This window comes from Hylobates moloch, unplaced genomic scaffold (assembly GCF_009828535.3).
Source record: "Hylobates moloch isolate HMO894 unplaced genomic scaffold, HMol_V3 SCAFFOLD_11, whole genome shotgun sequence".
Lineage (NCBI taxonomy): Eukaryota > Metazoa > Chordata > Mammalia > Primates > Hylobatidae > Hylobates > Hylobates moloch.
The window spans coordinates 26305617-26324243 of NW_026652286.1; the positions used below are offsets into that span (position 1 = coordinate 26305617).

Genomic DNA, 18627 nt, shown 5'->3' on the forward strand with positions numbered 1-18627 from the left:
AGGACAAACAACCAAACACCTCATGTTCTCACTCATAGGTGGGAATTGAACAATGAGAACACATGGACATAGGAAGGGGAACATCACACTCTGGGGACTGTTGTGAGGTGGCGGCGGGGGGAGGGACAGCATTAGGAGATATACCTAATGCTAAATGACGAGTTAATGGGTGCAGCACACCAACATGGCACATGGATACATATGTAACAAACCTGCACATTGTGCACATGTACCCTAAAACTTAAAGTATAATAATAAAAAAAAAGGATTAAGAACACACATTAGGATCCACCTACATTCACATCCATAAACTCCTGCCTTCTTCCTTCTTCTCTGTTTGGATGTGCAAGTCCACACCTGCATGTGCACACACAGGTGCCCGTACACACAAACACACACACACACACAGAGACACACACAGTCAGTTCCACACAGCCTGGTAGCTGAATCCCAGTTTGTGGCTGTTCAACGTCAGATAAGTAAGCAATATATCTTGTTCCATGATCAAGAGCACAAGCTGTAGGGAGTCAAAGACTAAAACCAGAAAATTTCAAGGGAAGTTTGAGAGGTATGGAAAACGTTCCAAAGCAAGGAGTTTAAAATCAGAGCCAAGGTTTGAAAATAAGTAACAGGGTTCACAGTGTGGTGGTTTTAAAATATGCCCACAGATACTGACAATCCTTTTTTTAAGAGGTGGTGCCTAATTCCTCTCCCCTTGAGTGTGGGCTGGAGTAAGTCTCCTCTAAGGAATAGAATATGGCCAATGTGAACAGCATTTGATCAAGTCACAAAAATCATTACAGGCCGGGCGCGGTGGCTCACGCCTGTAATCCCAGCACTTTGGGAGGCCGAGGTGGGCGGATCATGAGGTCAGGAGATCGAGACCATCCTGGCTAACATGGTGAAACCCCATCTCTAATAAAAATACAAAAAATTAGCCGGGTGTGGTGGCGGGCGCCTGTAGTCCCAGCTACTCGGGAGGCTGAGGCAGGAGAATGGTGTGAACCCGGGAGGCGGAGCTTGCAGTGAGCCGAGATCGCGCCACTGCACTCCAGCCTGGGTGACAGAGCGAGACTCTGTCTAGAAACCCACCAAAAAAAAAAAAAAAAAAAAAAAAAAAAAATCATTACAGCTTCCTCCTTGCTTTCACTCTCTTTCTCATCACCTGATGTGGAGGATTCCAGTGGCCATGTTATAAGGCCTCTCATGTAGCCTGTGGAGAGGCCCACAAAATGAGAAACTGAGGCCTCCTGCCAATCGCCACATGAGTGAGCCATCTTGGAAAGAGACTCCCCAACCTTCAGACAATTACTGGCCCAGTCAACATCTTGACTGCAATCTCATAAAAGTACCTGAGCTAGAACCACTCAGCTAAGCTGCTCTGAAATTTCAAACCATAGAAACTATGAGATAATAAATATTTGTTGTTTAAAGCCACTAAAAAAAAAAAAAAAAAAAAATAGAAATCCTGATCTAGACATAGCTCCCTATTTCGTATTTAATCTATCCTTCTTGTTGCTTGCAAATTTGCACGTAAAAATACCAAATAGAAAACTTAGTCTCACATACTTGTTAGAGGGTGATTTTCTGCTGTTTTGTGGCAGTTAACGTATCTCTGGATTTAGTGTAGCTCTTTGATTTTACATGTGAAAATTCTCTGTGAGGACTTTGTGTTGTTTCATGCAGTTTTGTAGGTGGCTACATTACATCCGTGTGGCATTCTGTCCTTTTAGTTCTTAGCCAGGTTGAGAAGAGAGCATTTACCAGCAGCCCTTTTCCATCCTAAGAGTGGCAAAACTACTCCTCTTACTGATTCTTCACTCATCTTTCTCTTTACACATCTCCATGCTAATTGTAAAACCAAATCAAACTAAGCACACAGAGGAGGAAGTTGAAGGGTAGGAGAAGAATTAGAATTATACGTTGTTTAGAAACCAAAGGAGGCAACATGTTTGCTTAAGGGGGGTTATGAAGAGTTTAAGGTTACTGAAATGTCATCAATGGAAAGTAAATGCAGAGTTGTTCATCTGTGTGTGACATACCAAACACAAGTGGGATTATTAACATCAGATAGGAATTTTCTTTGACAAATTATTTAAATGATTTTACTAAGTGTACTTGAATTTTGAAAGGCTGAATATTACAAGCAATGAATAAAACCAATAACTAGGGGGATAAGAGAACATGTTTCAGACTAAACATAAGTGGATTCTATATAGCTCAAATGGGACCATTTACTTAGACTTAAAATTAAAACAAATCAAATGAAAGATTTAGTGTAATCATGCCACAAGACATACACAATTCATTTGCATTTTTCCTGTGGCACTATGAGTCTCAAGGCATCTAGCAGAACTATTGTAAGGCAAATAGACTTATTTAATGTTTATTGCTAATGATCAACATGACAAAATAACTCAGACAAGATAATGGCACAGATTTTCAGTGTTCAGTCTATTATTTATTTAGATCCCTTGCACAAAACTGACTGAAAAATATGTACTTTATTCATTCCATGAAAAATCTGATAGAATTTGAGTATTGGCCAATATTAAGTGGAATGACTTTGCTACAGATGAAGTATAGCATTAAACGCAGAGAAATCTTGTTTTATTTTATTGTATTTTTTCCCTTTATGATGATTGTGCAAGAGTTCAAGAATATGCAATTCTCCATGTCAACTTTAATATTTACACAGGGACCCATGCTTGCCTATCTCTGTCTAACTTTTTCCCTGGTCTTGATTTTCTCCTTTATATTTTTCTGACTTCACATTACAAACCAGACTGTAAGCACTGATGCAATCACCCACTTACTGAGCAGAGAAAAGGACAAAGGACAAATCAAGAAGGCACGAGACACCATAATCAATTCTTCCTGGTCTGCCACTGATCACAGGCCCTGGTCTAAGGTAATGTTTCCCTCCAGCTATTTCTAATGTAAAAAAATAAGAATGTTCCAGTAGTTGCTATGGTTAAATATCCTCAGGTGCTTGGTGAAAATGCAGATTGGTGAAACCACCCCCTGATATTCCATCTAGTTTGGAGAGGTGGCCCAAGAATATATATTTTAATAAAAAATCCATGTAGTATCCTTGAAAAACCCATGCAAGGTTTGATAACACAGGCTTTGTGGGATACAACTGTGTTTTATTCTCAGTTCTAATAATTGCATAAGTTACTTACACTAGCTAAATTTTAGTTTGGTTACATATAAAATAAGAGTAGTAATATCTAACTCCTTTGTTTAATCTTAAAATATTCATTTAAAAATCCTAACAATTATTGCATAATAAATGACATATCATTAGTAGTAGTATCCATGATTATTGACATTATCATTATTACCATTCTGTCCCCATTAATTCTGTGTATTCAGTTTAGGAAATACAGCAGTTCTACAGGAAGCATTAAGAATCTTTTAGTTAGTTTGTTTGTTTTTTTCATTTTAAAAAACCTACTTAAAATTAAATGTAGTGCAGTAAAGACATGTGTCCTAAGCTACCCTTAAGTTTCTTTGCTTTTAGCAAGAATTCTTTAGCTCTATGTGGTAATTCTCTTGTGCTGCTCAAAGGTAGTACATGACTCTTTCATATGTTTTTTTTAAGAAAAAACAGTTATTATTTGATATATTTTTATTTGTTGATAATGTCACAAAATATAGAAACATTGGTGCAAATATTGTTCACTGACTTCCTTAATGAACAATTTTAGTTACCTTCTGACATGTTTTTAAAAGGATTAGACTGCCTCATAAATATACAGGCAGTGCAATGTAATAGGTTGGTCAGGGTGAGAAATAATAAATGGGCACATTAAAAAAATGTTATCTAAATTCAGAATCTTCTAAACATGAAGGAAAGGAAACAAGAACTTTGCTTATATCTCTGTCACCAGATGAAGACACCTCCCCCGTCATGTAATAATAAGGATAATAAATACGACATCCTATTTCCATTTTTCTATGCTATGATATGAAACGCAGTAAGTTTGACATTCCAGAGCCAGAAAAAAAACACAATGCAGTGATTTTACCCTAACAAAACACATGGAAAAACAAACTGAAATATTCACTTTTACGTGTCATAAACCCCTTGTTTGCACTGACACATACATTGGCATTGAACATCAAATTTCACTTATACAAAACTAGGAGGACTTCTCCAATCAATAAGAGAGTTGGATTTCGCCAAATAGTGCCAAATGTAAACACAACATTTATTGCAAATAGAAAGTTGCACATAATGTAATCTTACTTACACTAATTGGCTTATAATATCAGGTCTATGAATGATAATGTTCCCAACAAACCAATATTAGAATAAAATCTCAAGCACACCAATAAACCTGCTGCTGGAGTTATTTAATGTGGTTTTACGCAAGGAGCATGTGCTGCTAATTTAGATTCCATTGACACAGCAGATTGTTATAATTCTAATAACTGTGTGTGATGCTACCCAATAGATGATAAGTGAGGCAGGTCAGTTCATCAGGCTTTATCTCTAATTAGCACTAAAAATGCACACTGAGCTATAGCAGAGAAAAGACTTGACCTTGCTAAATCAAATGCATTGGAGAGAAGGCAAATGAAGCTCTATTTTCAGAGAGAGGTAGCCTTTTAAGCAATGACAGAAAGGTACCCACTTTGGGAGAGCCACATCCACCATCACAATACAATGTATCAAGTCAACCCACAGTATTATTCCTAAAGAAAGAACTGTTATTCTTTCTGAATCAATCTTTCTACCAATCTTTCTCCCTATCCCCCATAAAACAAGCTAGATTACCTTTCTCGCAGTGGCTTCCTGTGAATCCAGATGGACAGACACATTTGTTAGGAGCCACACACGTTCCACCGTATCTGCAGCCCTCTTCACAGAAAGCTGTTGCAAGAGAACAAAGTATTTATCTTAGATAAAATGCAATAAATAAATTCATAGTAACAGCAGGAGCATTGAAGCAATTCTTTCTTTGTTGCATAGGGAATATACATCTGTATTGATATATTTAAGAATTCCATACAGAAAAAGAAATAAATGTAATAATACCTATTTCACTGGTTTGTATGAAATCAACTGAAATAACGGATGTAAAATGTTTAGCACAGGGCTGGCATGTGCTAAATGGTAGCTAGTAGTAACTGCTATAACTCTTACTCTCATTTATACATTTGAAATCAAATAGAATAAATTGAGTAACTAGGAAGGGTAGGGTCAGGATGAAGGTAAAGGCCTTTTTAATGTTCACTATTTTGTAACCTAATCTTTTTCACTAAACATCTCTTATGACAATAAAAACTTTTATGTTCTTTAAAAAAGATTTCTGATAGTCGATATAGTTTAATATTTATAATATAAATGTAACTAATCATTTAAATTTGAATATATAAGCTGTTTCCAATATTTTGGTAATGAAAACAATGCCTTGTCCTGATAGCTAAAATGCTTAGCACAACCTAAATCATTCCTTTATGAAAAATGCCTCAATGTGGAAATGCTGGTCCCAAGAGTATGGATTTTTAGGTTTTCTTGATAAGCATTGCAAAGCTATTCTTACTCCTTCCCAGTGCTATCCTGTCAGCCTTCCCAGACCAGGTTAGTTCCCCTTAGTACATACTTGCACAGCATAAAATAGCTCCATGAACTTCTCCATTGCAATAGTAAATACAATTGTAAATTTACATATAATTTATTACCATCTCCTGCTTTATCAACTGAACCGTAAGACCCATAGGAATAAGTAGCATAATTGTTTTTACTCACCACTGTATTGTAGCCTCAGTATCTATTCACATAGCAGATGCTCAAAACTGATTTGTTAAATGAATTAATCTACATTTTACAGGTTGTTATGATAGTAAAACTCTCGTTCTAACAATTCTGCAACTCTTCCATCCAGTTAATTTAATATCAAATCTTGCCGGATAACCAAGAATTTAATGTACTAAAGTGCAAAATTTCTCATTAATGAAGATACTGCAACCGTTAACCCTGAGTTTATTTTATTCACAAGAAAGATAGGTGAGCAAATGTTTTAAATTTTAATTGTAGTTTGAAAAAGCCACCCTAGAAAAATGTCATGGTTATATTTTGCCATGATCACTCAAAATTAATATGAGTTTAACTTCAAAAGCCACATGATGTGTTCAGAAAGTTGAACACTATTCCAAATACGCAGAAACCCTCACAATATTGTTGTTTTCCACATCATTTAATACCCCTTGAATTTAACATTTCATAGCTTCAGCAATTAATTTCAACTTCCTTTGCCTCTGCCAAAGGATAGTGTGTACCTTAGAATTCAAATATCATCTCCTATTTCTAGCATCTTAGAACAGTTCGCCTATGCAAAAAAAAAAAAAAAAAAAAAAAAAAAAGACAGTACCTGCCATGGTAAGTTCATCACAAAAACTGAAATATATAAAATACACATGTACAGATGTATGCAAAATCTCTTGTCCCAAAAATTATACCTTGTGGACTCTGGTAACTGACATTTCAAAGAACAGTAAAGTGTTTTTGCAAGCTAAAAATAACAGATGGAAAGCCAGTAAGAAAAAGTTTTAAGTAGCACCAAAAGAAGGCAGGGGCTTGAAAAGAGAAGGCTCAGCTTGGGTTTCTTTAGTGCAGAGTTGAAACAGCACTTCATCTAAGTTTTGCAGAACTGATTAGGAGACTTGATGCTGTTTCATGGTAGGTATATGCGTTTGATTTACTCAGTCCTTAAGTAGAAATGATGATACAATGGAGGGTTTTATGAGGAGAGCACGAGATGTCTGTGATGTTCTAAGGATGTGCAGATATTAGAATAAACAGAGTAGTATGATGATTAAATGAGTTAACATTTACAAAGAACTTAAAATGGTGTTCGGCACATAGTGTTATATAAGTATCCTGTTAAATAATATTAGCTGATAACAGAATTGTTATGACTGTGAAACAGGGTCATGGACCAGGAACAAATTGTCTAATATCCAGACAATATAAACCCAATATTAGAATACAATCTAATCATCATCATATAAGGTGTTCAGCTTCACCAAGATGGGCTTAAGACATCCCTTTTTATTTATGCTTGATTTGCTTCCTAACAAGGGTAGTTTTCATTCTTTTCATGGAGGTATCTGATAGGTATATTGTTCTTATTACAGAAATGGTGAACTTGAGGCTCTGAAATCAAGTGTCCTAAGGCTTCATAGGTAGAAAGTAGCAGAGACAAGATTCAAGTAAAGACATCTTTGCCTTCGAAATCTTACCCCTTCCTCATTTGTTACAGTGTGGGTTAATCTACAACCCGGTGTTCACAAAGGCAGGTTTATTTTATTTTTAAAATAGTTCCATAAGGGCTAAGGGAACTGACTAAAAATTTAAAGAAAAAAAAAATGCCTAAATTGCACATGTTGCATTAAAGGATAGGGATGAAGTGCTATTTAAGTTTATGTACCTATATCTAATTTCTATTTTTGCCTGAGACTAGTCACATTTCTCCCAATCTAGGCACACATTATTTTTAATGATATTTATCTGAAATAACCAAGAAATCATTCCCTAGTTGAACCTTAGACAATATACCAAAGTAACTTCAAAACAAAGCAAATAAAGAAGGGATATGTCATCAAAAACATAAAATACTTTGTAGAAATTCAAGCTTTCTTTGAACATGTAATAAAATATCAGAAGATACTGATGTATCTTAGTCTAACGATTGTGCATGGATTATTCATATATGGACAGGCTCTTCTTGATTGACTATGAACTCAGCATTTCAATGAAAAGGACTCTGATATGCAGAGGACTGGTAATTTGCACAGCATTATTTAGTTGATGGCCTAAGCAAAACAAGGAGCTGGGTCACCGCTACATTATCTTTCCAGTTTGTGAGGAGATGGGCTGGCAGAAATTATATGGTCCTAATTCTGGCTCTATATTTATTAACTGTATGAACTACAGCAAGTCATTCCACTCATCTGTGCCCCAGTTTTCTCAAGAAAAAAGCAGCTGAGGATAATAACAACACTCATGCTGGGGGGATTAAATTAAGTTACCAATGTAGACCCACCCAGCATAAGGCACAGCCAATGGATTGTGCTCACGAACTGGATGTGATTGTTGTTATTTATCACCAGGACTCTGCTTTTCCAGATAACGATACAGTTATGAACCAGTTTATGTTCTAGATTCTAAAGATGCAGCAGTAAGAAGGCAAAGATCCCTGTGTCATGGAGCTTATTCTTTAGTGAGGACTCCTCGTCACTCCTTCCTTAACTTAGTGCCCTTTGTAACATCATGTGGTTTGCAATGAAACTTAGAATCACAGCTGCTTTGAAAACTCAGAGAAACTCAGGTACCATGGATATGTGACTTCGTATGTTGGTTCTTCTTCAACTGCTACCCAGATTCTGAAGTGTGGCAAAAATAGATTGTGTGTGTGTGTGTGTGGGTGTGGGTGGGTGTGTGTGTGCGTGTAGTAAGATAAACCTGAACTGTTATTATATAGTGACATTTGTTATTAACTTACTGCCCTGGAGGAGATGTTAGATTGGATCAACTGTAAAATGGTATGCTTCTAATATTGAAAAAACTCTTTTCATTGTGCAAGAAAATAAAATCACAAAACTCGTATTTGAGAGAGATTCAATCCACAGAAAGAGTACTTTTTTATATTAAAATATAAAATATTCTCAGCATGTAAAATAAAATGTGGGTATTAAGGGGAACATAACGAGAAGGTGGGTTTGCAGATGCCAGGTTTGTGGATATCCAGTACCATCAACATTTACTCATTTCAACAAAAGCAGTTCTACACTAATAAAAAGTAATAGCCCTTCACTTTCTAAACACTTCTCATAATCTTCTTAAAGTTTAATGGCATATATTTAGTTCCTAGGGACACCCTGAAATCCTGAAACAGTAAGTAAACATACAAATTTCAACACCATCTGTTAAAAGGCAAACCTTTTCTTCCTTCCTAGTTTCCTTGAGGAAGAATTTTCCTTGAGGCAGCATTTTCCTGAAGCCAATTTCTGACCTCTGCCTGCTGACTTTGCTCATTCTACCCTATGGAGGTGGAGGGATTTATTTTGTTGGTAAATTTGGGAAAGATAGATATCAGGATGATGCTGCTCAAGTGGGAGAGGCAGGAGGATGGGCTGGGAAGCTCTGTGTGATTCGAAGCAGACAATTGTTGCATTTCCAGCTTTATTTTGGGTAGCATGTTAGTAGGTATGAATTATATTATTAAAAATAACTGTTTAAATAAATAAAAGCTGGCCACTATAGACAGTGATTACAAGGTGTCAGGAACCAAAGATTATAATTAATTTGACCATGTCTGCCTAAAATCCAAAATGGGAAGGAAATCATTAAAATCTGGTCATGTTCAGCAAAGGACCATGCCCGCCATTCTTCTTTCTTGAGAATGAGCTGACATGATCAGTTTTCCTTACTTCTATAATGACTCTTTCCTCTCTGGAACTCAGTGGATAAGTCGGCCTTCTTCTGTGTTCATTTTTAGCAAGCCAGCTCAGTTTACAGACAGAAACTCATTTCTCCCACCCAGCTCGATTAATAATAAAGGTGATATCATCATCTTTACATTTGCTTTTTGGTTTCATTCCTCACCTTGTTCAGAGCATATTTATCAAAAGTCCCTCAAACATTTTTGGCTGTCACAAGATGGAGAGAGGAACAATGTGGTCCTATTACTTGGTGAGTCGAGACCACGCATGTTTAAACATCCTACAATGCACGGGACAGCCCTATATGAAAAAGAATGATCTGGCCCAAAATGTCAATAGTGGTGAGGTTGAGAAATTCTGCCCCTACTTTACACAATTAAGTTTATGAAGTGTCTTCAGGAGCAAAATTTTATTATTTTAATCCTGTTTTCCGTTCTTCCCCCCTCTACCTCTCCCCCAAAATAGTTTAAAATATCAAGGAAAGAGCCGGGTGCGGTGGCTCACGCTTGTAATCCCAGCACTTTGGGAGGCTGAGGCGGGCGGATCACGAGGTCAGGAGATCGAGACCACAGTGAAACCCCGTCTCTACTAAAAATACAAAAAATTAGCCGGGCGTGGTGGCGGGCGCCTGTAGTCCCAGCTACTCGGAGGCTGAGGCAGGAGAATGGCGTGAACCCGGGAGGCGGAGCTTGCAGTGAGCCGAGATTGCGCCACTGCACTCCAGCCTGGGCGACAGAGCGAGACTCCGTTTCAAAAAAAAAAAAAAAATCAAGGAAAGAGTAAAAATCAGTAACATGGCCAGTTGAATATAAAAACAAACATCCAGATGTCTACAATACTTGCTTTTCATATTATCATTATGTTCTAAAGCACAGAGTATATTATGAAATCTAATTATTTACTTCAAAAATCACTTTCCACACTATCAGTTACTATATACGTTTGTATCAGCAGTTCCAGTAGCCATTTCCGCTCTCCTCTCAACAGTAATCATAATAATAATGACAACAATACTAATGGTAAATTGAAAACTTATTAAATGCCAGGCACTGCAGTAAAGCCTGATATCGTAATTCCATTTCATCCTTACAGTAACACTGTCGATTAATCATATTATACTCATTGTCAGATGAGAAAGCTGGCTTAGATAAGCTAAATAAGTTATCGAGGTTTGCACCACTGCACAGTGGCATCCTGGGTTTCGAGCCCAGAGTCTTAACCACATCACTAAGCTTTCTCCATTTAGGGCTCTACCACCTACTATGTGCAGATAATGTACTGGGTGTTGGGAAGTCTACAACTAGTCATGAAAATTGTCCCATCCCCAAGAATCTCATAGTGGAATAGCAGAGAGAAAGGCATATAAAACCAAGCATAATAAAATGTGATAAATGCTACTGCAGTAGCACGAACACAGTGTTGAAAGAACAAAGAGGAGAAAATGATTAACTATGCCTGGTGGACTGATGCAAAGCTGCGCAACACAGCTAGCATTTGAGATGGGCCTGGAAGAATGAATGGGCTTTTCGCCAGATGGAGAAGTACAGGAAAAGGGACATTTCAGGTCAAAGTTTTGTCCTGAGGAAAGGCACTTAATAGAAGAAAATGAAAAGGTGTTTATAACTCACACTGAGGTGAGAGGCTGAATATTTAAAAAGAATGCAGTAAGCCATTCAGAGAAGCAGGGGCATTTTAGAATCTGTGAACCATCCCCTTCAACTTCTCATCTCCCTGCTACCTCTTGGATTTGTTGGTTACCTTAAGGCACAATCATTTACCACCTACATATCTGCATATGGACTTTTGCCCTGTCTATTATTTGAGTTAGTCAGTTTAAGACTATGCATTGCTAACTTTACAATAAAAGCATATGAAATAAAATTTTTATTAAAGACCTTTATGTGCACATATACACAGAAACATAAAATGTATTCTTAGTATGTATAATGCATTCTGATATTTTCTACTCTACTCTATTCTATATCATTTATAAAGTGCAGCTACGATCCAATGACTTGTTTTTGCAGTCCACTAAAACTGAAGTTTAAAAACCACTTGTTTACCCTTTTAGTCCATAGAATTTTGTGATAGGACAGGGGAATGAATTTTTTTTTTTTTTTTTTTTTTTTTTTGAGACAGTGTCTCGCTGTGTCACCCAGGCTGGAGTGCAGTGGTGCGATCTCGGCTCACTGCAACCTCTGCCTCATGGGTTCACGCCATTCTCCTGCTTCAGCCTCCCAAGTAGCTAGGATTACAGGCACCCGCCACCAAGCCTGGCTAATTTTTTTGTATTTTTAGTAGAGATGGGGTTTCACCATGTTAGCCAGGATGGTCTCGATCTCCTGATCTCGTGATCCACCCACCTCGGCCTCCCAAAGTGCTGGGATTTTTTACAGGCATGAGCCACCATGCCTGGCCTGAAGTCTTTTACATTATTCCTGAAATCTTCAAATTGAGATGTTGCTCTTAGTTCTAGAAATATTTATATAAGAAAACGTCTATAAGTGCTATCTTCCATGAATGTAGGTATAACAGAGACAATATGGCCTCTACAGGTGAAAATATTTATTATCCAGGCCTCTGCAGAAAATCTCTACTACAGAGGATAAATTAGATGGGACAGGCATGGGTTGAGGAGACAGATAATACATTCTTCTGCATTTCATTTTTGGCCAGTGTATATGCTTCTCTAACCAGACTGTGAGATTCTTAGGGACTAAGATCACATTTTTTGCAATTCTGAATTCCTGTATATCATCTTGAACCTGTGTGATAATAAACACATATTTGTTATTGAAGTAAATTTATTATATAAGAGAAAATAAAAATTTTGAGAGGATAGTCTTATAGTAACTATATCATAATATTTGAGATAAACATTTAAAGTCAGATCAATCCAGCTTAAAAAAATTTATCAAGAGATTCTGGGGAAGATGGTGGATAGGAAACAAAGCTAACATGTAGCTCCCATATGGATGGACAGAACAGCATTTGGAGACTCACACCATGACCTTTTTGTTCCATGAACCACTGCAGGAACATACCAGGAAAACTGAAGGAATTCACCAATCCTTTGAAAGAAGCAACTTCTGTGAAATAGGTGAAAAACTGTGAGTGCCCAAAATGTGAAAGGGGGAAAAACCTACCTCTGAACACACATCTCCACTTGGCAATCTGAAAATCCAGATCACCAAAGAAGGATTTAACCTTACCTAGAGATGAAATGGTTTTAGGGAGTCGCAAGAAATTTGAAAGTACAAGTAGCACAAGAAATACCTTGAACATACACCCAGCCTCCACCTTGAGCCCCAGGAAGCCATCCCTTGACTATGTCTCACAGGGGACCTCGGGGCAGGCAGCCAGCGGAATTGGGAAAGGGTCTTGGGGCAAAGGAAGCTCCCACCTGAAATTGGCAGTGGTTTTGACTGGATACAAATTTTCTTGAGTGAAGTCTGGGGGATGGGTGGGAGCGTCTGTAGATAGGAGCTTTCTCAGAAGAGTAGCTCATGGCCTCGGGCAAAACCTGAGCAGAACACTGTGGGAGTGAGACTGACCTCGCCAACTGTATGGGAGCAGGGTGAGGCCTCTCGCTATCCCCCACTTCCCTGATGAACCATATAACACAGCAGAGGTGGCCACGATCCCCTCTGAAACATAATCCCGTTGGCCTGAGGACCAATCTCCCATTCCCCAGTGTGGCTGCAGCAAGCCCCACCCAAGGAAAGTCTGAGCCCAGACTTGCCTCAGCCTGCCCCCTCCTGATAATATTTATCTACCCACCCTGTTAACCTAACACAAAAGACAATATCTTGGGAATTTTATGGCCCATCCCATTGCCTGAGAAACCAAAATACTTACCCTGGCCATCTTAGGGCAAGCTTAGAGCCCCCTACTACTACTGCAGCTAATTCTCTCTTGAAAGTACCACCTCTTGGCTGGAGGCCAACCAACTCCATTATAGCAATTCAGGACAGAATAACTCTGATCTCAGAAAGAAGAAGACAACACCTAATTCCACTGCCCACAACATCTTGGCTAACCAGAAGTCGTAAGGGTGTCTATGTGACAACTTAACTGCTAGTATAACCAGCATTCAAGAAAGCCAGCACACTAAACATATCCACAACCAAGGACCCTCATAGAGTCTACTTCACTTCCCTGTTACATCTAACAGAGTAGGTGCTGGTATCCATGGCTGGAAGATTTGAAGACGGATTATGTCACAGGACTTTTGCAGACCCCTTCTAGCACCAGCCTGGAGCATGGTAGCTCTGCTGGGTGGCTAGACCCAAAAGAGCCATAACAATTACTGCAGTCCAGCTCTCAGGAAGTCCCATCTCTGGGGAAAGTGGGAGAGCATTATATCAGGGGATCACCCTGTGGGACAAGAGAATGTGAACAGCAGGCCTTGAGTTTCAGACCTCTCCACTGAATTAGTCCACTCAAATGAAAAAAAAAAAAAAAAAGGAAAATAATTCTGGTAATATGACAAAACAGGGTTCTATAACACTTCTCCAAAATCACACTAGTTCCTAGCAATGGAGCCAAACCCAGAAGAAGTCTCTGAATTCCTAGATAAAGAATTTGAAAAGTTGATTATTAAGCAACTCAAAGAAATACTAGAGAAAGGTGAAAACCAACTTAAAGAAATTAAAAAACAGTACAGGATATGGGTGAAAAACTCCCTAGACAAATAGATATCATAAAGGAAAAACAATCACAACTTCTGGAAATGAAAGGCGTACTTAGAGAAATACAAAATGCATTGGAAACATTCAACAATAGACTAGAACAAGTAGAAGAAGGAGCTTCAAAGCTAAAAGGCAAGACTTTCAAATTAACCCACTAAGACAAAGACAAAGAAAAAAGAATCAAAAACATGAACAAAGCCTCCAAGAAATGTGGGATTATGTTAAATGGCCAAACATAAGGATAGTCGGTGTTCCTGAAGAAGAAGAGAAATCTAAAAGTTTGGAAAACTTATTTGAGAGAATAATAGAGGAAAACTTCCCTGGTCTTACTAGAGATCTAGACATTCAAATATGATAAGCTCAAAGAACACCTGGAAAATTCATCACAAAAAGACCGTCACCTAGGCATGCAGTCATTAGGTTATCTAATGTCAAGACAAAGGAAAGAATCTTAAGAGCTGTGAGACAAAAGTATCAGTTAACCTATAAAGGAAAATCTATCAGATTAATAGCAGATATTTCAGCAGAAACCTTACAAGCAAGAAGGGATTGGGGTCTCATCTTCAGTTTCCTGAAACTAAAAAAAAAAAAAAAAAAAAATTGTCACACAAGGAATTTGTATCTAGCAAAGCTAAGTTTCATAAATGAAGGAGAGATAAAGCATTTTTAAGACAAACAAATGCTGAGAGAATTCACCACTACCAAGCCAGCACTACAAGAAATGGTAAAAAGAGTTCTAAATCTTGAAACAAAACTTCAAAATATACAAAAAAAGAAACTCCTTAAAGCATACATTTCACAGGACTTGTAAAAGAATAACACAGTGGGGGAAAAAGAACAAGGTATAAAGGCAACAACTAGCATGATGAATAGAACAGTACCTCACATCTCAATATTAACGTTGAATGTAAATGGCATAAACACCCCACTTAAAAAAATGCAGAATGGCAGAATGGATAGAAGTCCACCAAACAAGTATCTGCTGTCTTCAAGAGACTCACCTAACACATAAAGACTTAGGGAATGGAGCAGATAAAGATATTCTGTGCAAATGGACACCAAAAGTGAGCAGGAGTAGCTATTCTTATGTCAGACAAAACAGACTTTAAAGCAATAACAATTAAAACAAAGAGGAACATTATATAAAGACATAAGGATCAAACAGGGAAATATATATGCACCTAATACTGGAGCTCCCAAATTTACAAAACAATTACTACTAGACCTAAGAAATAAGGTAGATGGTAACTTAATAATAGTGGGAAACTTCAATACCCCACTAACAGCACTAGACAGATTATCAAGATGGAAAGTCAACAAAGAAAAAACAGACTTAAACTATACCCTAGAACAAATGGACTTAACAGATATTTACAGAGCATTCTACCCAACAACTGTATAATATACATTCTTTTCTTCAATATATGAAACATTGTCTAAGATAGACCATATGATAGGCCACAAAACAAGTTTCAATACACTTTTAAAAACTGAAATTATATCAAGTATCCTCTCAGACCACAGTGGAATAAAACTGGAAGTCAACTCCAAAGGAACCCCCAAAACTATACAAATACATAGAAATTAAATAATCTGCTCTTTAATTATCTTTAGGTCAACAAAGAAATCAAGATGGAAATTTAAATTTTTTTTGAGTTGAATGATAATAGTGACACAACATAACAGAATCTCTAGGATATAGCAAAAGCAATGCTAAGAGTAAAGTTCACAGCATTAAATGCCTACATCAAAAAGTCTGAAAGAGCACAAATAGATAATCTAAGATCACACTTCAAGGAACTAGAGAAAACCAAGCCAAAATGTAGCAGCAGAAAAGAAATAACAAAGATCAGAGCAGAACTAAATGAAATTGAAACAAAGAAATCGATACAAAAGATAAATAAAATAAAATGCTGGTTCTTGAAAAGATAAACAAAATTGATAGAACATTAGTGATATTAACCAAGAAAGAAGACAGAAGGTCCAAATAAGCTCAATTAGAAATGAAACAAGAAATATTACAGCCGATACCACAGAAATACAAAAGATCATTCAAGGTTACCTGAACACCTAATGCACACAAACTAAAAAATCTAGAGGAGATGGATAAGTTCCTGGAAATATACACCCCTCTCAGATTAAATCAGGATGAAATAGAACAAACCAGTAACAAGTAGTGAGATTGAAACAGTAATTTTAAAATTGCCAACAAAAAAAGTCCAGGACCAGATGGATACACAGCTGACTTCTATCAGACATTGAAAGAAGAATTGGTACCAATCTCACTGAAACTATTCCAAAAGACAGAGAAAGAGGGAATCCTCCCTAAATCATTTTATGAAGCCAGTATTACCCTAATTCCAAAACCAGTAAAGGACATAACAAAAAAACAAAACTGCAGAACAATATCCCTGATGAACATAGATGCATACATCTTCAACAAAATACTAGCATACATCTTCAACAAAATACTAGCTAACAGAATCCAACAGCATATCAAAAAGATAATACACCATTATCATACCAAGGATGTAGGGATGGTTTAACAAACACAAGTCAATAAATGTGATATATCACATAAACAGAATTTTTGAAAGCAAAAATCATAGGATCATCTCAACAGATGGAGAAAAATTATCTGACAAAATTCAGTATCACTTTATGATTAAAACCTTCAGCAAAATTTACATAGAAGGAACATACCTCAAGGTAATAAAAAATCAATCTATGACAAACCCATACCCAACATTACACTCAAAAGGGAAATGTTGAAGACATTCCCCTTGAGAACTGGAACACTACAAGAATGCCCAGTTTTACCACTTCTATTCAACATAGTGCTGGAAGTCCTAGCCAGACCAATCAGACAAGAGAAAGAAATAAAAGGCATCCAAATCAGTAAAGAGGAAGTCAAATTGTTGCTGTTTGCCAATTGTATACCTAGAGAACCTTAAAAACTCATCCAAAAAGCTCCTAGATCTGATAAAATGAGTTCAGTCAAGTTTAAAGATATAAAAATCAATGTACACAAATCAGTAGCACTGGTACATATCAACAATGCCCAAGCTGAGAAACAAATCAAGAACTCAATCCCCTTTACAACAGCTGCAACAACCACAACAACAACAAAAAGGCCAGGCACAGTGGCTCATGCCTGTAATCCCACCACTTTGGGAGGCCGAAGCAGGCAGATCACCCGAGGTCAGGAGTTCAAGACCAGCCTGACCAACATGGCAAAACCCCATCTCTACTAAAAATACAAAAAAAAAAAAAAATTAGCTGGGCATGGTGGCAGGTGTCTGTAATCCCAGCTACTCAGGAGGCTGAGGCAGGACAATCGCTTGAACCTGGGAGGCAGAGGTTGCAGTGAGCTGAGATTGTGCCACTGCACTCCAGCCTGGGAGATAGTGCAAGACTCTGCCTCAGAAAAAAAAAAAAAAAACAACCTTAGAAATAATATACCACCTAGCCAAGGAGGTGAAAGACCTCTACAAGAAAAACTACAAAACATTGTTGAAAGAAATTACAGATGACACAAACAAATGGAAACACATCCTATGCTCATGGATGAGTAGAATCAATATTGTGAAAATGACGTACTGCCAAAAGCAATCTACAGATTCAATGTGATTCCCATCGAAGGACCATCATCATTCTTCACAGAGCTAGAAAAAGCAATCCTAAAATTCATATAGAACCAAAAAAGACCCCACATAGTCAAAGCAATACTAAGCAAAAAGAACAAATCTGGAGACATCACACTACCCAACTTCAAACTATACTACAAGGCTATAGTTATCAAAACAGCATGATACTAGTATAAAAATAGGTATGTAGACCAATGGAACAGAATAGAGAAAGCGGAAATAACACCAAATACTTATAGTCAAGTGATCTTCTACAAAGCAAACAAAAACATAAAGTGGGGAAACGACACCCTATTCAACAAATAGTGCTGGGATGACTGGCAGGCCACGTGCAGAAGAATAAAACTAGATCCTTATCTCTCACCTTACACAAAAATCAACTCAAGATGGATCAAAGACTTAAAGCTAAGACTTGAAACCATAAAAATTCTAGAAGATAACATCAGTAAAACTCTTCTAGTTTTTGGCTTAGGCAAAGAGTTAATTACGAAGAGCCCAAAAGCAAATGCAACAATAACAAATATAAATAGATAGGACTTAATTAAACTAAAAAGCTTCTGCACAGCAAAAGAAATAATCAGCAAACAGACAACCCACAGAATAGGAGAAAATATTCACTAACTATGGACAACAAAGGACTCCTATCCAGACTCTTCAAGGAACTCAAATAAGTCAGCAAGGAAAAAACAAATAATCCTTTACAAAGTGGGCTAAGGACATGAATGGACAATTCTCAAAATAAGATATACAAATGGCCAACAAATATACAAAAAAATTCTCAACATCACTAATTATCAGGGAAATGCAAAATAAAACCACAATGAGAAACCTCA

At 37.2% G+C, this 18627-nt stretch overlaps 2 protein-coding genes across 3 annotated transcripts in view; both read right to left on the reverse strand.

Annotated features, from left to right (window-relative positions):
- Positions 1 to 18627, reverse strand: part of NELL1 (neural EGFL like 1) — a 934274-nt gene that overhangs the window by 211380 nt on the left and 704267 nt on the right. For both annotated transcript variants that reach the window (XM_032166405.2, XM_032166404.2), the window contains exon 15: positions 4787 to 4882. In XM_032166405.2, the coding sequence (XP_032022296.1) occupies positions 4787 to 4882 (96 nt within the window). The remainder of the gene's footprint in view (positions 1 to 4786; positions 4883 to 18627) is intronic.
- LOC116476429 (isocitrate dehydrogenase [NAD] subunit gamma, mitochondrial) overlaps positions 1 to 18627 on the reverse strand; it is a 161589-nt gene that overhangs the window by 62345 nt on the left and 80617 nt on the right. Inside the window, 1 exon segment of the mRNA XM_058446840.1 lies at positions 4787 to 4882. Within this exon segment, the coding sequence (XP_058302823.1) occupies positions 4873 to 4882 (10 nt within the window). The 3' untranslated portion in view covers positions 4787 to 4872.